Below are 18,937 nucleotides of genomic sequence, written 5' to 3'. Positions count from 1 at the left end.
GAGAGACGGAGGGAGAGAGACGGAGGGAGAGAGACGGAGGGAGAGAGACGGAGAATCTCAAGCAGGGTTCACACTCATCATGGAGCCCAACATGGGGCTTGACCCCACGACCCTGGGATCATGACCTGAGCCAAAATCAAGAGTCAGACGCTCAACCGACTATGCCACCCAGGCGTCCCCTGAATCGATTTTCAAAACAGCAGAGCCATAGGAGATAAAAACAAACAACAGAAGTAATCAAATTCTTAACCACAGATTTAGAACAGTTAGATAATCATCAAAGAGAAGAATTTATTAATAGTATCTATTGTCATTGTCATCTATGAAAACATTTCAGTAACAAATATGAGGCTTGCCACCACATCTTCTACTAAATACATCATACCTTTGTCGTTTTTTACTTCATGTTTCCTTTTTGGTATTTCTGATATCATAAGCTTAAATGACATACAACAAAAAGGCAACTCAGGAACTCATGGAATTTCACCTGCAAAGTATAATGTACAAACTTGGAGGGGATGGAAGAACAAAAACATGGTCTTGAACTTGAAAGGATTTTTTTTTTTAATGTTTTTTATTTTTGAGAGAAAGAGACAGAGACACAGAGTGCGAGTGGGGAGGGTCAGAGAGAGAGAGGGAGACACAGAATCCGAAGCAGGCTCCAGGGTCTGAGCTGGCAGCACAGAGCCTGACATAGGGCTTGAACTCTCGAACGTTGAGATCAGACCTGAGCCGAAGTCGGATGCTTAACCGACTAAGCCACCCAGGCGCCCCATTCAACTTGAAAGGATTTCTAATTCAACCATAACTAATGCAGCCAGATAGAGGAATATTTAAGTGCAGTATCACAGGCCTGGAAGAACCACACACACATGGTATGAATCAACTGTGCTAAACAGGCTTCAAAAATATGAATCAACAGTTTTAAGAAGATTTGACTTCGAGGGGCAATACCTGCTCTGAACGGACATCCTTGGGGGTTATTTGGAGCAGGGGAGATTCAGGGCTTAGTCTGATCTTCAAGGACAACCACAGACATGAACAAACTCCCCGAGCTCCAACCAGCCCACTTAATGCACTCTTAGGTCGAATCCAGAAGTAAGCATGTCTAAAGGGGTGGGCGTTAGAACTGCTCTTCACCAGATGGCTAACTTCCTCCAGCTTTCTTCAGAGCTGGCTCTCAGCCTGACTCATCCGGATAGTAGGAAAATCTCTCCAAACCACACCGAGGCAAGGCACCGAGCAGGTCCCCTGGAAGAGCCGGGGTGTTCTGCGCAGTAGAGATAAAGCGGGTTTTCACTTTAGCACATTAAGTGACATTACCTGAGCTTCTTGGCAGGCAGCTCTCCTTAGCAGGTTATCACTATCAAAGCAAACAAAGAGAATGAACATTAGCTTTAGCAAGCAGGTTAAGATCCAAACAAGTAAAACTGGCTTTTTCAAGTATTTAAAAAAAGAAAGTACAACCCTTCCCTATAAAATACCCAAGTGAAAGTTTCTAAAAGACCTGTAACAAAGCACAGGCACTTGTGAAAAGTACTTTCCCTGAATGAAATCCTGTGTTAAGTATTTACATAATGGTAGACAAAATACCACTCCCTCCAGGATGTCCACATCCTAATCCCCAGAACCTGAAAATATGTCACCTTACTTAGGTGGCAAAGGGGCTTTAACAGATGTGATTAAGTTTAGGATCTAGAGATGGGAAGATGATCCTGGTTTTATGCAGGGGAGCCTAATCTAATCACGGGGGTCCCTAAAAGTTCCTGCCTGTGATCAGCAGCAAAGGGGACTATGGAAAAATTGTCAGAAAGGTGCAAGTTTGCTGGCCCTGAGGATGGGAGGAGGCCGCCAGTCAGCGAATGGAGGTACCTTCTAGAAGCTGGGAAGGCAAGGAAATGGCTTCTCCCCTAGAGCCTCCAGAAGGAGCGCGGTTCTTGTGGACACCTTGATTTTAGCCCAGTGAGACCCGTGTTGGACTTCCAACCCCAAGCACTGGAAGATGATAAATTCTTGCCATGTTAAGTCACTAGGTTTGCAGTAGTTTGTTAGCCCGGCATGAGAAGATTAAAGCACCTATCCTGTACTTTCGTTATCCAGTGGAAATTACTCAGGTCATTCTCCAGAAATAAATTTGATGTTTAGTTGCTGCTGCTACTGTTTTATCTGAATCTCTTATTTTTTATATCCCTGTCAGACACTCAATTATATCACAAGTGGAAAATTCTGGCATGAGGTGAAATTTTGGCTTGCAAAAATGAAAACATTCTGTCAGAAAAATGTTTGTCTATTTAACATAAAAGGTTCCTAAAATGTGTCTATGCCATTTATACTATAAGAGCATTTTAAATGGCTGACTGCCTACCAGACCCCAGGTCTTCTTGTAAGAGTCTATCCTAATGCATGTTGATGGCGCTAAGATAGTAATTTGAACCTGGTTAACCACAGTTAAAAACACTAATAAACAATTTATAGGAAAGAACTGAAAGGAGAAAAGGGTTCTTTCACTTAAATTATTTCTAAAAAAAATAAAAAAATACTCTTTTTAGACCATTCTCATAACATTGGAGACTTTGAATTTTGCATTTTTTTTTTTAATTTTTTTAACGTTTATTTATTTTTGAGACAGAAAGAGACAGAGCATGAACAGGGAGGGGCAGAGAGAGAGGGAGACACTGAATCTGAAACGGGCTCCAGGCTCTGAGCTGTCAGCACAGAGCCCAATGGGGGGCTCGAACTCACGGACCGTGAGATCATGACCTGAGCCGAAGTCGGACGCTTAACTGACTGAGCCACCCAGACACCCCAAATTTTGCATTTTTACAGTCATTCAAAACCTAATTTTGAGTTAAGGTTAAACTAAAAGAAATTAAACAACCTTTCGCTTTTTGCCATAGCTGCGGTCAAAGGCTACTCAATGATTTTTCTTCCACAGCCAGGCTGGAGAACCACCCCAGATTTCACAGGGCGGTCAGCTTTCAGAAGAAAGCACTGTGTGAGGGAAGCACCCATGCCGCCCATCTGTGGGTTTTTACCAAAGCACAACAACACTTAATTTGAAGGGATATGTGTCCCCCTGTGTTTACTGCAGCATTATTTACAACAGCCAAGACGGGAAAGCAACCCAGTGTGCATCGACAGATGAATGGATACAGAAGATGTGGTATATAAATACAATGGAATATTATTCAGCCATAAAAAGAATGAAATCCTGCCATTTGCGAGGACATGGATGGAGCTAGAGAGTATAATGCTAAACAAAATAAGTCAGAGAAAGACAACATGATTTCACTCATAGGTAGAACATAAGAAAGAAACAAAGGGGGAAAAAAAAAAAAGAGACAAACCAAAAAAGAGACTCTAACTAAAGAGAGCAAACTGGTGGTTATGAGAGGGGAGGTGGGGGGCGGGTAAAAGAGGTGATGGGGAATAAAGAGTACATTTATCATGATGAGATCGCTTCTTGGCCTTTTGGCTAAGATCAAGTATATGATGAGGAGCACCAGGCGATGTCTGGAACTGCTGCATCACTATATTGTGCACCTGAAACTAATATAACCCCATATGTTAACAATACTGGAATTTTCGTTTAATTTAATTTTAAAAGTGCTCCCCATCTGAAACCTAAGAACAATGTGCTATTAAAATTAAAATGACACTCAGAAGTGCAGGCTGCTCTACAACAAACATTTTAGGGGGGGCTAACCCTTTGTGAAATCTAGACCACAGGCACCTTTTACTGCCAGGCTCAGTCCCCACTTGCTTGGGTGACCATTCCCTCCTACCCTGTGGCAAAAGGTCGCTGCATAAGCTTCTCTCCTCTCCCCCACCAGAGATTCATAAATATTCTACCCAAAAGCTCTCCATCAACTGCTCTCAGTGAATCGTCCTAACAGCAACAATTATATATGTCATTTAAACGCGCGCGCGCGCGATTAGGGAAATTCAAGGCACCAAGTAGTAAAATATTTAAAAGTAATTAACATGACAACACCACTTTATAGTTGACTTGACACCTCACATCCACGACTTCTATACCGTGACAAGGTAAAAATACTAAACCCTTGGTAACCAATAGATCACCAAAGAAAACTGGGTTCCTTGCAGCAACCTGAGCATTTGTCACTGGATCCCCTGGACTGGGCTCATCCTCAATCCAGCTTCCACACTGCCCTGGGGGGACCACTACCACCACACAGAACTATGCTCCTCCAAACACCCACTTTAATGTATTCTTCCTATAGAATTACCTGTGCCTCCAGTCTTTTATACGACAGATACATCCTACAGATTACTCTCTACAAGGCCTCTGTACTGCTATAAAAGCTGCCTACCTGCCTGTATGTCCCCATCCCTTTCCCCCAGCTGGCTCCCCTCCTAGCAGGGGCAGGCCCTTGAACGTGCCAGGCTCCTCTGGGTCATTGCTAGATACCATCTGCCTTACTGTATTTCAGCCACATGGATTCCTGCAGACCTAGGTAAGAAGAGAATGACCCCAAATACAGACAAGAGGATGGGTAACACCTTGGATCATTTTTTTCCCCAAATTCCTTTTCACTAGAAGTAAAATTTTGAATGTTAACTTGTGATTAAGTAGATGATTAAAGACCTCAGTTCTCTTGAGCTTGCTAATACTATTTGATTTATCAGAGCACTATTCAAAATCAAAAGTTTTATAATTAATTCCCTGGATTTTAATGTGCCAGATGGAATATGCTGTCAATGCCACCTGTGAGAAAGCTAGAAAATGTACCAATTTAGATGCTACAAAAGAAAATCTCATTATAATCACAATTTTTTTAATATCAAAAATGGTATTAACTATCTTGATCTTGCTCTCTGAACCAAGCTGTTTCTAAAAATCACACATCCTCAAAGAAAAAATGATTTCTCCCATTGATATATTCTGATGATCTATAACCAGCTCTGAAAACCATTTCAAAAAAGAAATTCCAAAAATGTTTCAGGAAAGGCAGCTTTGTTGGAATAAAAGAGAAAATAACTTAAAATTCATAGAGCGACTTCCATGTGTCAGATATTATAGCAGCTGTTCTCACAAACCTTTAATCTTTGTAACAACCTTGCAAGACTGGCATTATATTCTCATTTTATGTATGAAGAAGTTGAGGCTCAGAGCAGGAACTGACTTGCCCGAGACCACCATGTGACTAAATGGTAGAGCTGGCATTCCAACCCATGCCAACTTGACCCTAAAATGCATGCTTTAAAGCTTTCTCTTAGCCTCAGAGAATCGTGAATGGGCAATACTCATTCATCTATCTACTTCATAGCACATTCACTCAGTTAACCACATTACCTCCTAATCTCACTGAACTTTTAAAATTTACATTCATATAATGTTTTTAGTAAGGTCAAGTACAATAAAGTTCCCAAAGGCAGCAGGTGAAATAGTCATTGAACACAAAGTGTTTGGTATGGTACAACGAACCAGATTTGGTCCTGACCTGAAATAGCTCTTGGCAAGTATTAGTGATAAAGTAAAAGACCGGTTTCTTGATAAATGATATGCCAGGCGCTGCGCAGATGTCCTGGATATACTAGTGAATAAACTCAGCCCTCCCCTCATGAAGTTTACAGATTCGAAGGGAAGAAAGACAATTTGACAGGCAATCGTAAGGTGACGTGACTTTTATGTGCTCCGTAAAAGGGGCACATTTAGGAATACCTAATCGAGTCTTGGGGGAATTAGAGAAGGCTTTTTATAGGAAGTGGCCCTCAAGTGTACATTTAGGGGAGAAATAAAAAGTAGCAAGGCAAAAATAGGGAGGAGAACGCAAAGGAAACAGCATGTACAAGCCTGAGAGCGTGAGGAAGGGCCAATATGGGAAAGTGAAAGTTCAGGACAGCTGGAGGCCGGCCTGCCATGGGAGGAGCCACGGAAGAGGAGGGGAGGCACAGGCCAGACTGCCACGGCCCTTTTAAGCTATTTAAGGAATCAGGGCTTTACCCTTAGGTCATAAGAAACTTTTTTTTTTATTTTTTAATGTTTATTTATTTTTGAGACAGAGAGAGACAGAGCATGAACGGGGGAGGGTCAGAGAGAGAGAGAGCGAGACACAGAATCTGAAACAGGCTCCAGGCTCTGAGCTGTCAGCACAGAGCCTGACGCGGGGCTCGAACTCACGGACCATGAGATCATGACCTGAGCCGAAGTCGGATGCTTAACCGACTGAGCCACCCAGGCGCCCCAAAACTTTTAAAAGGTGTTAGGAAGATACAGGATGTGGCCAGAGTGACGTGTTAGGAGGACCATTCCAGCTGCAGTGTGAAGTCAGCCAGCCATGGTTGAAGGAAAGACTGGAGCCAGGGAGACCAGGGAGGGTTCTCCAGGAATGCAAGACAGCCAGGACGACAGGATGACCCACGGGAATCAGGATCCAGGAGAGGACAGAGGCAGCAGATGTTTTGGAAGCAAACCCAAGGGCTGGCCTGTGGGGAAGAAAGGGAAGGCAGGGGTCCAAGGCAGTGTCCACATTGTTGCACTGAGCCATCGGTGGAAGGCGGTACCACTCAGAAGTGGGCTGTGGTAGGGGACACGGGTTTAGGAGGGCGGAAGCTGGGCTTAGTTCTGGATTTGTCGATCGGAGATAGGGGTGAGTCCAGGTGGAGGTGTCCAAGGGACAGCTGGAAATACACGTGTGGAATTCCAACAGTAATCTTGACTAAAGATACATGTGGTAATGGAGGGATGAGAGCGGATCGGATGGTCTACATGAGAAGGGGAGAAGCAGAAGCAGCCGAAGAGATGCCCTGAGCCCTGGGACAGATGACAGAGAACGCCGGATGAATCTCACGTACACAGACTGCACCTCATTTGAAAGCCAAAGGAAAAATGCAGTGGGTAACTGAGGAAAGAAGTTAAGAACCACTTCCTTATCTCCCGTCGTGCTCTTGATGCCGCAAAAACCACACGCTTTTGCTTTTCCTAAAACAAACAGTGAACATTCCCCCTGCAAGGATCTGATCCCTCTATCCCTCATCCCTTTTAAAAACTAGAAAGGCCACACCCGATGCCACCCACACCCTTAGCCCACCACACACAAAACTGCTGGTCTCCCCTTTCTTCCTTCACTATAACTGCCTTGAATTCATGGATAATTCACCATTTTCTCATTTTCTCTTCTGCACACAGCACCTCTTGTAGATAAAAGTTACTCAATAAATAACTGTTCAATAAATAAGTGGCAAATGTTTCATCAGGAAAGACTGACTCACTGTGCTCACAGGCAGACTTTGTCCCGCAGAAAAAACTGAAGGTGATTCTTTGTATGAGTGTTTGGCATTCTTGAAGCCACAGACCCACCTGAGATAGCTCTTCTCTGTAATTACCACCAAAGGGCAAGAGAAGAAATCACCGTGGTACAGTTGAGGATGAAAAGTTAGAAAGGTCATGGAAACCTGACCAGATCAAGAACCGTGTGTGTGCGCGCATGCTTGGGGGAGTGGGTAAAAGAACTAGTTAAATGAGGAACTAGAAAGCTAAATGAAGAACTCCTTCTGGTATACTAAGAAGCATCCTAAGAACCGTCCCAGTGGCTGAGTCTGTTATCAGAGAAATTCTAGATTGCTCGTGGATCAAAAATCTGAAGGTGAAGCTAAAACCCTGTCACTCACACTCACACTCACACACACACACACACACACACACACACACACACACACACACCATATATAAATTCCAAGTCCATGCTCTTTCTACTACATCATGCAGTCTCCCAAGAGAACTGAAGTTTAGCACAATTTAACATGTAGTCATATCAAAAAGGGGTCCCTGAAGGGGTGCCTGGATGGCTCAGTCATTTAACCAAGCAGCCACTTAACCAAGCTCAGGTCATGATCTTGCAGTTCGTGAGTTCGAGCCCCAGGTCGGGCTCTGTGCTAGACAGCTCAGAGCCTGGAGCCTGTTTCAGATTCTGCATCTCCCTCTCTCTCTCTCTGAACCTCCCCAGCTTGTGCTTGCTCTCTCGTTCTCTCTCTCTCTTAAAAAGAAATAAACGTTAAAAAGAAATCATTTTTTAAAAGGTCCCTAAAGATCTATCTGCTCAGTACTAAAATGCAGGTCCTTTGACAGAAATCAGAAGCTTCTGGATTAGGAAATGAAAAAAACCTGCTGATGTCACTCTGCCTGAGGCTTTAAAAGAATACAAACATGCCTGCTACCACAGGAAATGGGATGTTCACAATTTATTCTGAGCCATAAATGTTTTATTTATTACTTTAGGACTGCAAAGTAAGATAAGTTGTAATTTCAATAACAACTTTGCATGTTAACAAAAAAATCATATTGATCTATCCAATTTCCCAAAAACAGATATTTCCCACTACAGTCTAGAAACAAACTGTATAGCAATTTCTACCACCAGCTTTTCCCCTGGTGCATGCAACCCAGTTTCTGTTTTACACAAAACAGATTTCAAGTTTAGATGTTTACAGCAACTACTTCAACTCACCCAAGCCTACTCGAGTAATTAAGCATGATATTGCCAGGGGCGGTGAGCACTGGTTGTCCATGGAACAGCCTGGATGGAGTGGAGATGGAAGGAGAGACAGAAAAAACCATAGAGAAGGGATTCTCTTATGTGCACAGCAGGGAGCTTTGTCAAGCACACATCGCCCCCACCCGAACAGATAATGGCAGCGGCAGTGATCAGTGTCACCCGTGAGAAAATGGTGATCATCTCTGCCCAAGGGAAAGACTGGTCACCGAGCCGGAAGACATGCATTGTGTTCGAGAAGAACACTCGAAGATCTATTCTGGGCCTAAAGAAGGCTCACTCGGAGAGACGTAAATGGGGAACGTGATGGGTTACAAACTCTAGGAGAACGATAAAAACATTTATGACTTTGAGAAGGATGTTAGGGCCTTCTGGTCTGGTCTTCCCGTTTAACCAGAGAATGATGTCCCTTCTGGTTCTCCAGGCCTCCCCATGATGTGCTACCTGCGACTTCAGAAATTTGTATCTTCTTACGTCTCCCAACCATAATGAGATAAAGAAGTTCCCTAATGTCGTGAAAGTATCAAGTGTCAAGAAGAATTACTACTGATAAGCATACATTGAGTGGTGACTGCCTTCATTTTAATGACCCTTAGAATGCACAAAAGAAGAAAGAAAATAAGGAGGCAGGCAGGCAATCGCTGGCATTAAAATTCTGTCACCCCTGGTGCTGTCGGTGAGTTTTAGCAAAGGAAGAAGGAAGCTAAAGTCTACCATCAACTGTAAAGGACAAGGGTTCTGGGCTAGTGACAAGGATACACCAAACTTGGGTTCAGGAGCTCTGAGGTCAAATGGTGGTATATTTGGACTTCTTTCCCTGGTGGTATATATAACAATGCAAGGATCAACATTTCCAATAACACTATAATGAAAGCCAAGGGCATTTTCCCCAGACTGTATTTACTAAAACAGGAAGGGGGAGTGGGGAGAGCCCCAGTCACTCAAGTCCACAGTGAACAAGAATGAATAACCCAGCACTGAAATTAAAAATCTAGTGGAAATAGCTACTCTTGTCAGTTTTACACAAGGTACCCTTATCTACTGCTGTATTAAAAGGCAAGAGAGAAAACGTTACAGAGAGGTTATGTCAGCTATTCGAAAAGATACTGTAGGCCGAGTCCCTTCTTCCCTTCCTCCTACCCTCCGAGTTGTGCTCTATAAACCACATGCATAAAGGGGTATTCAGCCTGGGCTCCGGAATACAGGACAGACCTTCTGACCTATAAACTCATCAACTATTGTCAGTATTTGTGCTGTTTCGTGACATACAATATTGGAGATGTCAGTTACCACCTACAGAGGGGTTAGTTTAGCCTGAGCTTCGACTGTTCTCTCTGCAGTGCTTGGAGCAGCTAATACCACTGATAGAAATATCACTAAAAGTGATGTGAAATCAATAAAACAAAACATAACTTAAATATATCTCCTGCCCTTCCATCTCAGTCCTCTCCACCCCACCCCACCCCCCCACCAATAAACATATGGGAAAGAATACAGATTTTTTTAGAAAAGAAGAAATCTGTTTTCTAAATAAAATGACAAAAGAGCTAAAAGGAGAGGGAATATAATTAAACTTCATTGCACTTAAAAAAAAAAAAAAGTTCCCTATTCCCTATCAAATCTGGGCTGACAGGCATGTTATTTAATTGCCCATAAATGAGCTTCTTTAAATAGCACCTATTAATACCCCAAACTTCAGCATCAGCCTGCACAGAGAGAGAGAGAGAGAGAGAGAGAGAGAGAACCCTGAAATGGCTGAAAAGCAAAACAAACTGCTTTTTTAAAACCACAACAAAATGTGAAATGAGGAAAAGCCAGGAGGGGAAAAATCCCTCGCTACCTTCGGCCCGTGCTGGACAAGCCAGGCCTGGGACCACCGACTGCAAAGGCAGAGGCTAATCTCAATGGATGTCAAGGTAAAACATCTGCTTTGTCAGAACCCCAGAGATCCGGAACAAAATGAAGCCCAAGACATTACTAAAACCATAATGTGTACCCAAAGAAATAATACAGGTCTAGTCAAGTGTGGCGCATGCATAATTTACCCCTGGAATCTAACACATTTCCCCCTGGATCTGCTGTCAGAGTCTCTAACCCAACATAGCTTAAAGGGAAGAGAATAATACCTCCTCCTTAAACCAATTCTCCCTGGCGACTTGCCTCTTTCTGTATCACCAATTATCCTAGTCTTGAAACCAAAAAATGACTTACCTTCCTCTCCTTCAACCAAACACAGTCCATCATCGAATGATAATAAGAACTAGCATTTACCAAGGGGAAGCTAGGAGACGGGCACAGTAGCAGTACTAGGAAATGCATCATCTCACTTAATCCTTACAACTAACCTGCAAAGCAGATCTCATTATCGCCATTACCCCAGAAGGTGACTGGGGTGCAGAAGTTGAATGGATTAAGTACTTGATAAAGGTCGCAGCTGGTAAATAGCAAAACGCAAACCAACCAGCAGTCTACCTGCCTACAGTGCTCATGCTCAGGTATTATGTTATCACAGCCTTATTCCACCCATTTATTTTCCCACTCCCAATGCCATCACTGTGGTCTGGCTTCTCTTAGCTTCTATGACGAAATGCCCTCCCAAACCACATGCCTTCCCCCTCCAACGTATCTTGCCCAAGGGTGCTGGACTAAGCTTCCTGAGTGCCACTTTGCTCATGACATGCTCCTCTCCTTAAACATCTTCACTGTATCTCCACTGTTCACCAAATACTACAAACTGCCTACAAAGACTTCCATAATTGAACTTTTTCTCCTATTCTACCAAAAAAAAAAAAAAAAAACTAACTGTAGTCTATAGTGAAGTCAAATTCTTTGCTAATCTCCAAAAATACACTGCATTTCCAGTTTCTGCCTATGCTCAAGGCATTAACATCACCTAGCACACTGTCCCACTCACCGCAAGGCCCAACTCCAAACACATCTTTGTTTTGAGGCTTTCTCTGATAAGGATGGAAAAGCCAGAAGACGATGTGCTATTTCTGATGGAGAGCTTTTTTGTGCCTGGCCCTATTCTAAGAAAATCGGCATGACAACCCAAAGAAATGGGTTCCACTAGACAGAGAATTGAAGTTAGAGTTTAGAGAGAATTGAAGCACAGCGAGGTTTCATAGCTGGCCAGATGGAAAGCCGACATTCGAACCCGTGTGGTCACTCCTCCTCTTAACCACGTGGCTCTAGTAACTCTAAGAAGCCACGGTCTTCACTTTCTAATGGGTGGACTAAGCTGACTGCCTCCGAATCCACTGATCCGCCAAAAGCAGGACAACCCCACACCACGTACTTCCTGACACGATACGAGAAGAAATCCACAACACGTGTATGAAGCATGCTTGCCCTAAAAATTAAACCTGAATCTAATTCTGCCTCGGGAGCCGTGATCCTCAATCTCAGTATACACACAAATCCCCTGGGGACCTGGTTAAATGCACATTCTGACTCAGCAGGTCTGGGTTGGGTCCTGAGACTCTGCGTTTCTAATCCATTCCCAGGAGGAACTGCGCTGCAGGAGCACGGCCCACGCTTTGGACAGCAGCAAAGCTCTAGCACCTGGGTCTGATCGCCAGTTTATAAGACACAGGAGAGACAGGGGAACAGATTAAATGACTCAGGGCTGAGACTACAATGAGGAGAGTAAGGCATTCACCTCAGGTGCAAAATTCACACCAAAAAAACCACAATGGAGACAATTAATAATTCTAAAAATCAAAATGAATGCACAAGACCCATGATGAACACAGTATCACGGTTTGAAATAAACACAGAACCAACATCATTGATTTTTCTCCTTGCCTCAGGCCCCCACAGGACTCTGCGCAGCACTGAATGGTATAACTTATCCACCAAATCTCGATTATGAAAAACCCTCCAGGGAAAAGGCAGACCTGCCTGGTTTTGAAAATAAATAAATACTTTAGAAGAAGGAGGGGGTTATAGTTCGAGAGGCTTTAGAAATAGATACTAAATGCAATGTGTCAAAACTTCTTTTGATATTGATTTGAACAAACCATAAAACAAAGAATGGGGGGCTAGGAGGGAAAATATAAACAGGTTGGATATGAGAAGACAAAAGAATTTCAGTATTGTTAGGTTCATAATAATGCCATTGTGATTTTTTAAGTTCTTACTTATTAAAGACAAGGTACCGAAGTATAAATGATAGAAGCTAGAATTTCTGAAAATCTGCATCAAAATATTCCAGAGGGGAAAAAAAAAAAGTAGAGAAATGAAATGAGATCAGTAAAATGTTGGTATTTATGGAGGCAGGGTGAGAACACATGGGGATTTTACTATTCTGATTTTTATATGACTAAAATCTCCATAATAAAAAAACTTTAATCTTTTCTTAGGCACCCCTGACATTTACTTTGTACCTTCAAACAGGACCCAGCACAGAGCGCCTCATGCATTCATAATAAAAGTAACTGCTCTTTTAATTTGTGCCAGCAGCTGTGATTATATCTCCTAAGTGTCACAATAAGGTTGTCAGATGTTATACGGATGAATAAGGAGAAGTTTAACAAGGTTGAATAATCTGCCCAAAGTCACTCACCCAGCAAGTGGCACACACAAGGCTCGGACCCAACTAGCTCAGAAGCCCAGACTTGAAGCACTACGTTAAAGTATCTGTCTTATGTCCTATGGAGTCTATGACAGATGACAATCTTCAGTTTACGGCTCTTCATTTCTCCCCGGCTCCCTTAGATACAGGAGCCATTTCCAGAGGTTAAGGTAAGGACTACCTGGTTTGGAATCAGGGCTCTCCCACTTTTTAGCTGTGTGACCTTGGGCAAAATACTTAATCTTGCTCTCCCTTGGTTTCTGCCTCCTTCTAGGGTTATTAATCTCACACTAGTAGGAGATGAATAACCATCTCAAAGTTGTTCGGAGGATAAAATGAGTTAATAAACATAAAGTGCTTAGAATCACGTCTGGTATATGACAAGCCCTGATTGAGTGTGAGTGATCATCATCATTACTATTACCAAGTTCTCGATAAAACTGAATGACACTCAACACACCCCTCGTGCCAACTTAAAACCACTTATTTTTACTTCTTCTAAGCAATTCTGGCCACAGAACTTGAAAGGTGAGCTCCCACCCGTGCTGGTGAAAGCTGATGATACAGTCATCAAGATTAACCTTTCTATATTCGGAGGGAAAAAACTCCAATATTAATAAAAACCTAGGGACACACGGCCCAGGACCATCACTTAGCTTCGCATTTGCTTTGCAAGTTTCACGTTCAGGGATTCATAGTGTCAATGGGACTTTAAAATCCCCAAGAAAGTATCAAGAGTTCTGGCTGAGAGACTAGACGCCCCACAGAAATGAATGGCGGGAGCCCTGGGTCACAGGCCAAGGTGGGTGACTGAACCAGTGCCAGAGCACGGAGCCAAAGGACGGAGCTGAGCACGAGGAGCCAGAACAGAGGAAGAGCAGGGCTACCGTTGACTGCGGAGCCAGGAAAGGAAGTTCAGAACCTGTGCCAAGGCTCGCCAACCAAAATCACAGGGAGAGAAACCAGACCCAGGACGAGCAAGCACGAGATCCCCAGAGATGAAAGCAACAATGGGAGCTGAAATCAGATGCATGATGGTCCAGACCAAGCCAACTGTAACTGCTTACGCCCCGCCTCGCCTGGGGTTATGTTCTGTCGTAAAACCACACTTTCCAAGCTGTCCTGTTCCACGCAAAGTGAAATAATAAGGCTGAGATCTTATTAGACCATCTGGCAGATCCTGGTCTTCCTTCCTCACCGGTTGTCTCTCAAATCATTCACTGCCAGTTACCAGAAGTAATTCATGTTAACTCCCAACGTACTGAACATCAAATTTACTCACAATTACTAGCATTTGTTGAACCTCCTGTCTATCAGGCACGACGCTAACAGCTTTATGGCTCCTCACTCAATCCTTCAATGACCCAGTGAGGCACTCTTATCATCCCACTGTACAGGGGGACCTAAGGTTTAGGGAGCCCGAGGTCACACTGCTAGGAAGCGTCAGTTCTGCCTGACTCCGGAGACAACTTTAAGACTACACTGCCTCCTCTCCCCCGCACTTTTTATTAGCAGATTCTGTGCTACTGAAGGGTGAGGAACAAGAGAGGGACTGTTGCAGGGAACTGCCGACAGGATGAACTGAAGAACCTGGAGCATAATCGCCCCCAGGGAGCCCAGAAAGCCTAGAAAGAGCAGTTGAAGAGGAATGAGCAATACTTAAATTCTCTTTACTTTCAGCAAACAGGGTCATTTCCTCCTCTTCAATTGCTCTTGCTGAGTCCTGAGAGCAGCCCCCGCTGCTCCTGCTCTGGTGGACTCCAGCAACCGGCTGTGGGGAAATTATGCAGAGGGAAAAATATCACAGGTTTTCTTCCTTGAAACTGAGAGGAAGGGAGACTAAAAGGGGAAGGCACTCCCGAGGAAGAAAACTTACAAGCACATTAACAATGGAAAAGAGCCTGCAAAAAAATGATACCGGGGTCAAAAGACAAATTAAGGGCAGCAACCAAAAATGGAACAGATCAAGAGGAACATATGCAACTTCTTCCAAATCTGTTGCAGAAAAAACTTTTCCTTAGAAAAACCATGACCATTATTAAAATCGCAAAATCAACATTAAAATACAGTCAACTGTTATTACTGGCACATGAATCCTTCATCAGGAAATTGTTTTTCTTTCAAAGGGAAGAAAAAAGTCAAATACGTATAATAAAACAATTTGTCTGGGGTTTTTTTAATGTTTATTTTTGAGAGACAGAGACAGAGAGAGAACATGCATACATGCGCAAGCAGGGGAGGGGCAGACAGAGGGAGAGAGAGATTCCCAAGGTTTTACTGTGTCGGCCCACAGCCCAACACGGGGCTAAATCCCACGGATTTTGAGACCGTGACCTGAGCCCAAATTAAGAGTCAGACACCTAAACGACTAATCCACGCAGGTGGACCACAATTTGTATTTTCTAAAATGAGTAATGCAAAATATTATGTTCACCAGTCTCAGAAATCAAAATCAAGGAATTTACAATTCTCTAAGTATAAAATATTAACCATTATAATAGGCTTACCTTCTTACTATTGAGCAATATAAAGGAGTGAACTATAGATAAATGCAATAGCACAGATGAATCTCAAAGCCACTGTGCTGAGAGGAAGAAGCCTTTCAAAAAAAGAATACATCTTATTCCATGTACATAAAGTTTGGAACAGGGGGGAAGAAATCAATCTATGGTGGGGGAGAAAAGAATCAATCTATGGTGGGGGGGAAAAAAAAATCAGCAGGACAGTTACCTCTGGGGGCAGGGGACAGAGATTGACCATGAAGGGACATGAGGAAAACACACAGAGTGATGGCAACATTTTGTATCGTGCTAGGAATCTCGGTGATACACGTATATGCACCTGACAAAAACTCAGTGCACGTACACCTAAGATCCGCACATTCCAGGGACACCTGGGTGGCTCAGTTGGTTAAGTGTCTGACTTCAGCTCAGGTCATGATCCCAAGGTTCGTGGGTTCAAGTCCCTCATCCGGCTCTGTGCTGACAGCTCAGAGCCTGGAGTCTACTTCAGATTCTGTGTCTCTCTCTGCCCCTCCCCTGCTCATGCTCTGTCTCTCTCAAAAATAAACAAACATTAAAGAAAATTTTAAAAAAAGATCTGTACATTCCATTTTACACAAATTCTATAACTAAAAAACCACCATAAGCAAATACTAATTTGCCTATAACCGAATTACTGATAAGCATCTTCAGGTATTTAGGTGGTAGTACAGACCTCTACAAATTATTTTGAAATGCATCAAAAAGTGAGACAGAGAGGGATGGACAAATGGAGAGATACGTGATAAGGCAAATACAGTAAAATCTAGACTCCAAGTAATAGACAGGTGTTTATTGTAAAATGCTTTCAATTTTGTGGTATGTTTGAACATGTTCAGAGAATTTAGGAAAATCAACTCATCTACTTATTAAGGAAGCTAAAAAGGGAAAGGCAGAGGGAAGGGCAAGAACAGGGAGCAAAAGGGGAGTCAGACAAAGGTATCAACAAAGACAGCTACGGAGCACAGAGGAACCAATGACACTCTGGAGGTTTTGAAATAGGTGTCTTGGTCCATGGCAGTGTGTCCGGTTTTCACCACGGATGTATAGTGCATGCTAACAAAGGTGTTCTAAGGGTTTTATTCCATTGGAGCAGTTAAAACTACAACAGGAACATTACGGAAGAGTTCTGATAAAGTTACACGAAAGGCAGTGAAAAGGTAGTGTCATTAATAAATCCAGTGGTACTTATACCCAGAAGTGAGCATTGCTCTCCAAAGTCGTCATCAGCAAAGAAAGGACATGGGATTTCGGGTAAGATTTACCTGGGTCCAAATCCCACAAGCTACTAATCTACCTGAGCCTCAACTTCCTAATTTCGGGTATGGAAATCTTCTTACCCCTCTCACAAGACAATTCTGAGGATTCGATGAGACCACACACATGGAAGTGACTAGCCTGGCACGGGGTTAAAAGTAATTCCTCAACACACTGTTTTGAATAATGAATAATTGAGCAACTGTTGTTTTTCTTTCCTCTTAATCTGAGAATGCCACCTCTGTGACATTTTTGAGTTAATGACCAGGTGAATAAAAGTCCAGTGTTTGTGGGGAGAGGGAAAAGAACACACACAAAGAGAAGGGTAGCAGAAAACAAGCCTTCTTTTAGGGACCGCTGGAACACAGGTCGAGCTGAGGGGCCATGGAGGTGGGACGAGAAGGGACCAGGAAAAGACTGGAGAGGAAGACAAGGGCAGGGTCACCAAGGGCCTTCTGTGCTGGATTAAAGAAGTGGGTCTCTGCACTCTAAGCACTGGAGAGCCATTTACAGGCTGTCTGCTGAGGAGGACCATGATCAGAGTTCTCTTTTGGAAAGGATGTTCTGATGGCTGATCCCAGGGTAGAACTCCAGGACCACTTATGTGCAGACAACGGCAAGAGAATCAAGGTAAAGACTAGAAAAATAGGACTCCAAAATTGATACACCATACTTACAAACAGTAGTGTGGTTATGACCATCTAACCAGTGTGTGGAATAAAAAAAGGAACCCAGGAGAGTCCAGCATTTAAGGGATGAGCAGAGAAAGACACCCTTCAGGTAACTAAAAGAGAGACAAAGAGAAACAAATGTGGTCGATAAGGACTGAAAAGTATCCATTGAACTTGACAACTATGGGGCTATTAATGACCTTGTCAAGAGCAGGTTCAATCAAAAGATGAAATAGAAATCAATTTTACTAGGCTTACTCTAAAGTGAAGGTAGAGACTGAAGATGTGGGATATGCTTCCAGGATGGCATCAATGGGGGGCACCTAGGTGGCTCAGTTGGTTAAGCATCTGACGCTTGGTTTTGGCTCAGGTCATGGTCTCATAGTTCATGGGATCGAGCCCTGTGTCAGGCTCAGTGCTGACAGTGTGAAGCCAGCTTGGGATTCTCTCTCTCCCTCTCATTCTGCCCCTCCCCCAAGTGCTCACACGTTTTCTCTCTCTAACATAAAAAAATAAACTTAAAAAAAGAATGGCATAAATGAAAGAAGACAGAGCAGTAAATAAATGGAAGTACACAGTTGAGGAACAATATGTTTAAGCCACAGGGGTTCAACAAGTAGGAGGGAAAAGCAGGAAGGATGAGATTTAAAGATGAAGTGAGGGAGAGGATAACCCTTGAGAAAGAACAGAATTTAGATCAGCGTTGGAGGGACTGGCCTTGGACAGGATGATAGAGACCTCACCCAAGGAGACAGAAAGGAAGAACATAAGTGTGTGTGCAGTGGGGCAGGGAAGAAATAATGTTCGAGACTTGGAGGAAAGGTAGCTGGCTGGGGAAGGAGGGAGGGGAGAGTGCTCCAGGGGGGAACAAGATGTGTGAAGGCCCTCCCAGGAGCCCTGAGACAGAACTTCAAGGAAAGTGAACTTCTTCCAAAGTGACCTGAGAGTTCTATAGACTAAGGTGTAGATGTGGCAGGGCTGGAGATGTGCACACACAACACCAAGTCAGGTCGAGTCGAATCCAAAAGCAATAGCAACCCGCACTTCTTTAAACATCACTCTGGCAGTGGAGTGCAAATTAGATACAAACCAGGCAGGAGTAGAGGCAAGAACAGTTAGGATGTATTTAATAAAAATCCAGGCAAGAGGGGCATCCGGGTGGCTCAGTCAGTTGAGCCTCTCACTTCGGCTCAGGTCATGATCTCACAGCTCGGCTCGTGAGTTCAAGCCCCACGTCAGGCTCTGTGCTGACAGCTCACAGCCTGGAGCCTGCTTCAGCTTCTGTGTCTCCCTCTCTCTGTTCCTCCCCTGCTTACACCCTGTGTGTGTGTCTCTCTCTCTCTCTCTCTCTCTCTCTCTCTCTCTCTCTCTCTCTCT

At 43.5% G+C, this 18,937-nt stretch overlaps 1 protein-coding gene across 4 annotated transcripts in view; it reads right to left on the bottom strand.

Moving 5' to 3' along the window:
- Nucleotides 1–18,937, bottom strand: part of AGK (acylglycerol kinase) — an 80,824-nt gene that overhangs the window by 52,004 nt on the left and 9,883 nt on the right. For all 4 annotated transcript variants that reach the window (XM_049641966.1, XM_049641967.1, XM_049641965.1 and 1 more), the window contains one exon: nucleotides 1,324–1,363. In XM_049641966.1, coding sequence (XP_049497923.1) covers nucleotides 1,324–1,363 — 40 coding nt within the window. The remainder of the gene's footprint in view (nucleotides 1–1,323; nucleotides 1,364–18,937) is intronic.

This window comes from Panthera uncia, chromosome A2, assembly GCF_023721935.1.
Source record: "Panthera uncia isolate 11264 chromosome A2, Puncia_PCG_1.0, whole genome shotgun sequence".
Lineage (NCBI taxonomy): Eukaryota > Metazoa > Chordata > Mammalia > Carnivora > Felidae > Panthera > Panthera uncia.
This window is presented reverse-complemented; position numbering and strand designations above follow the sequence as displayed.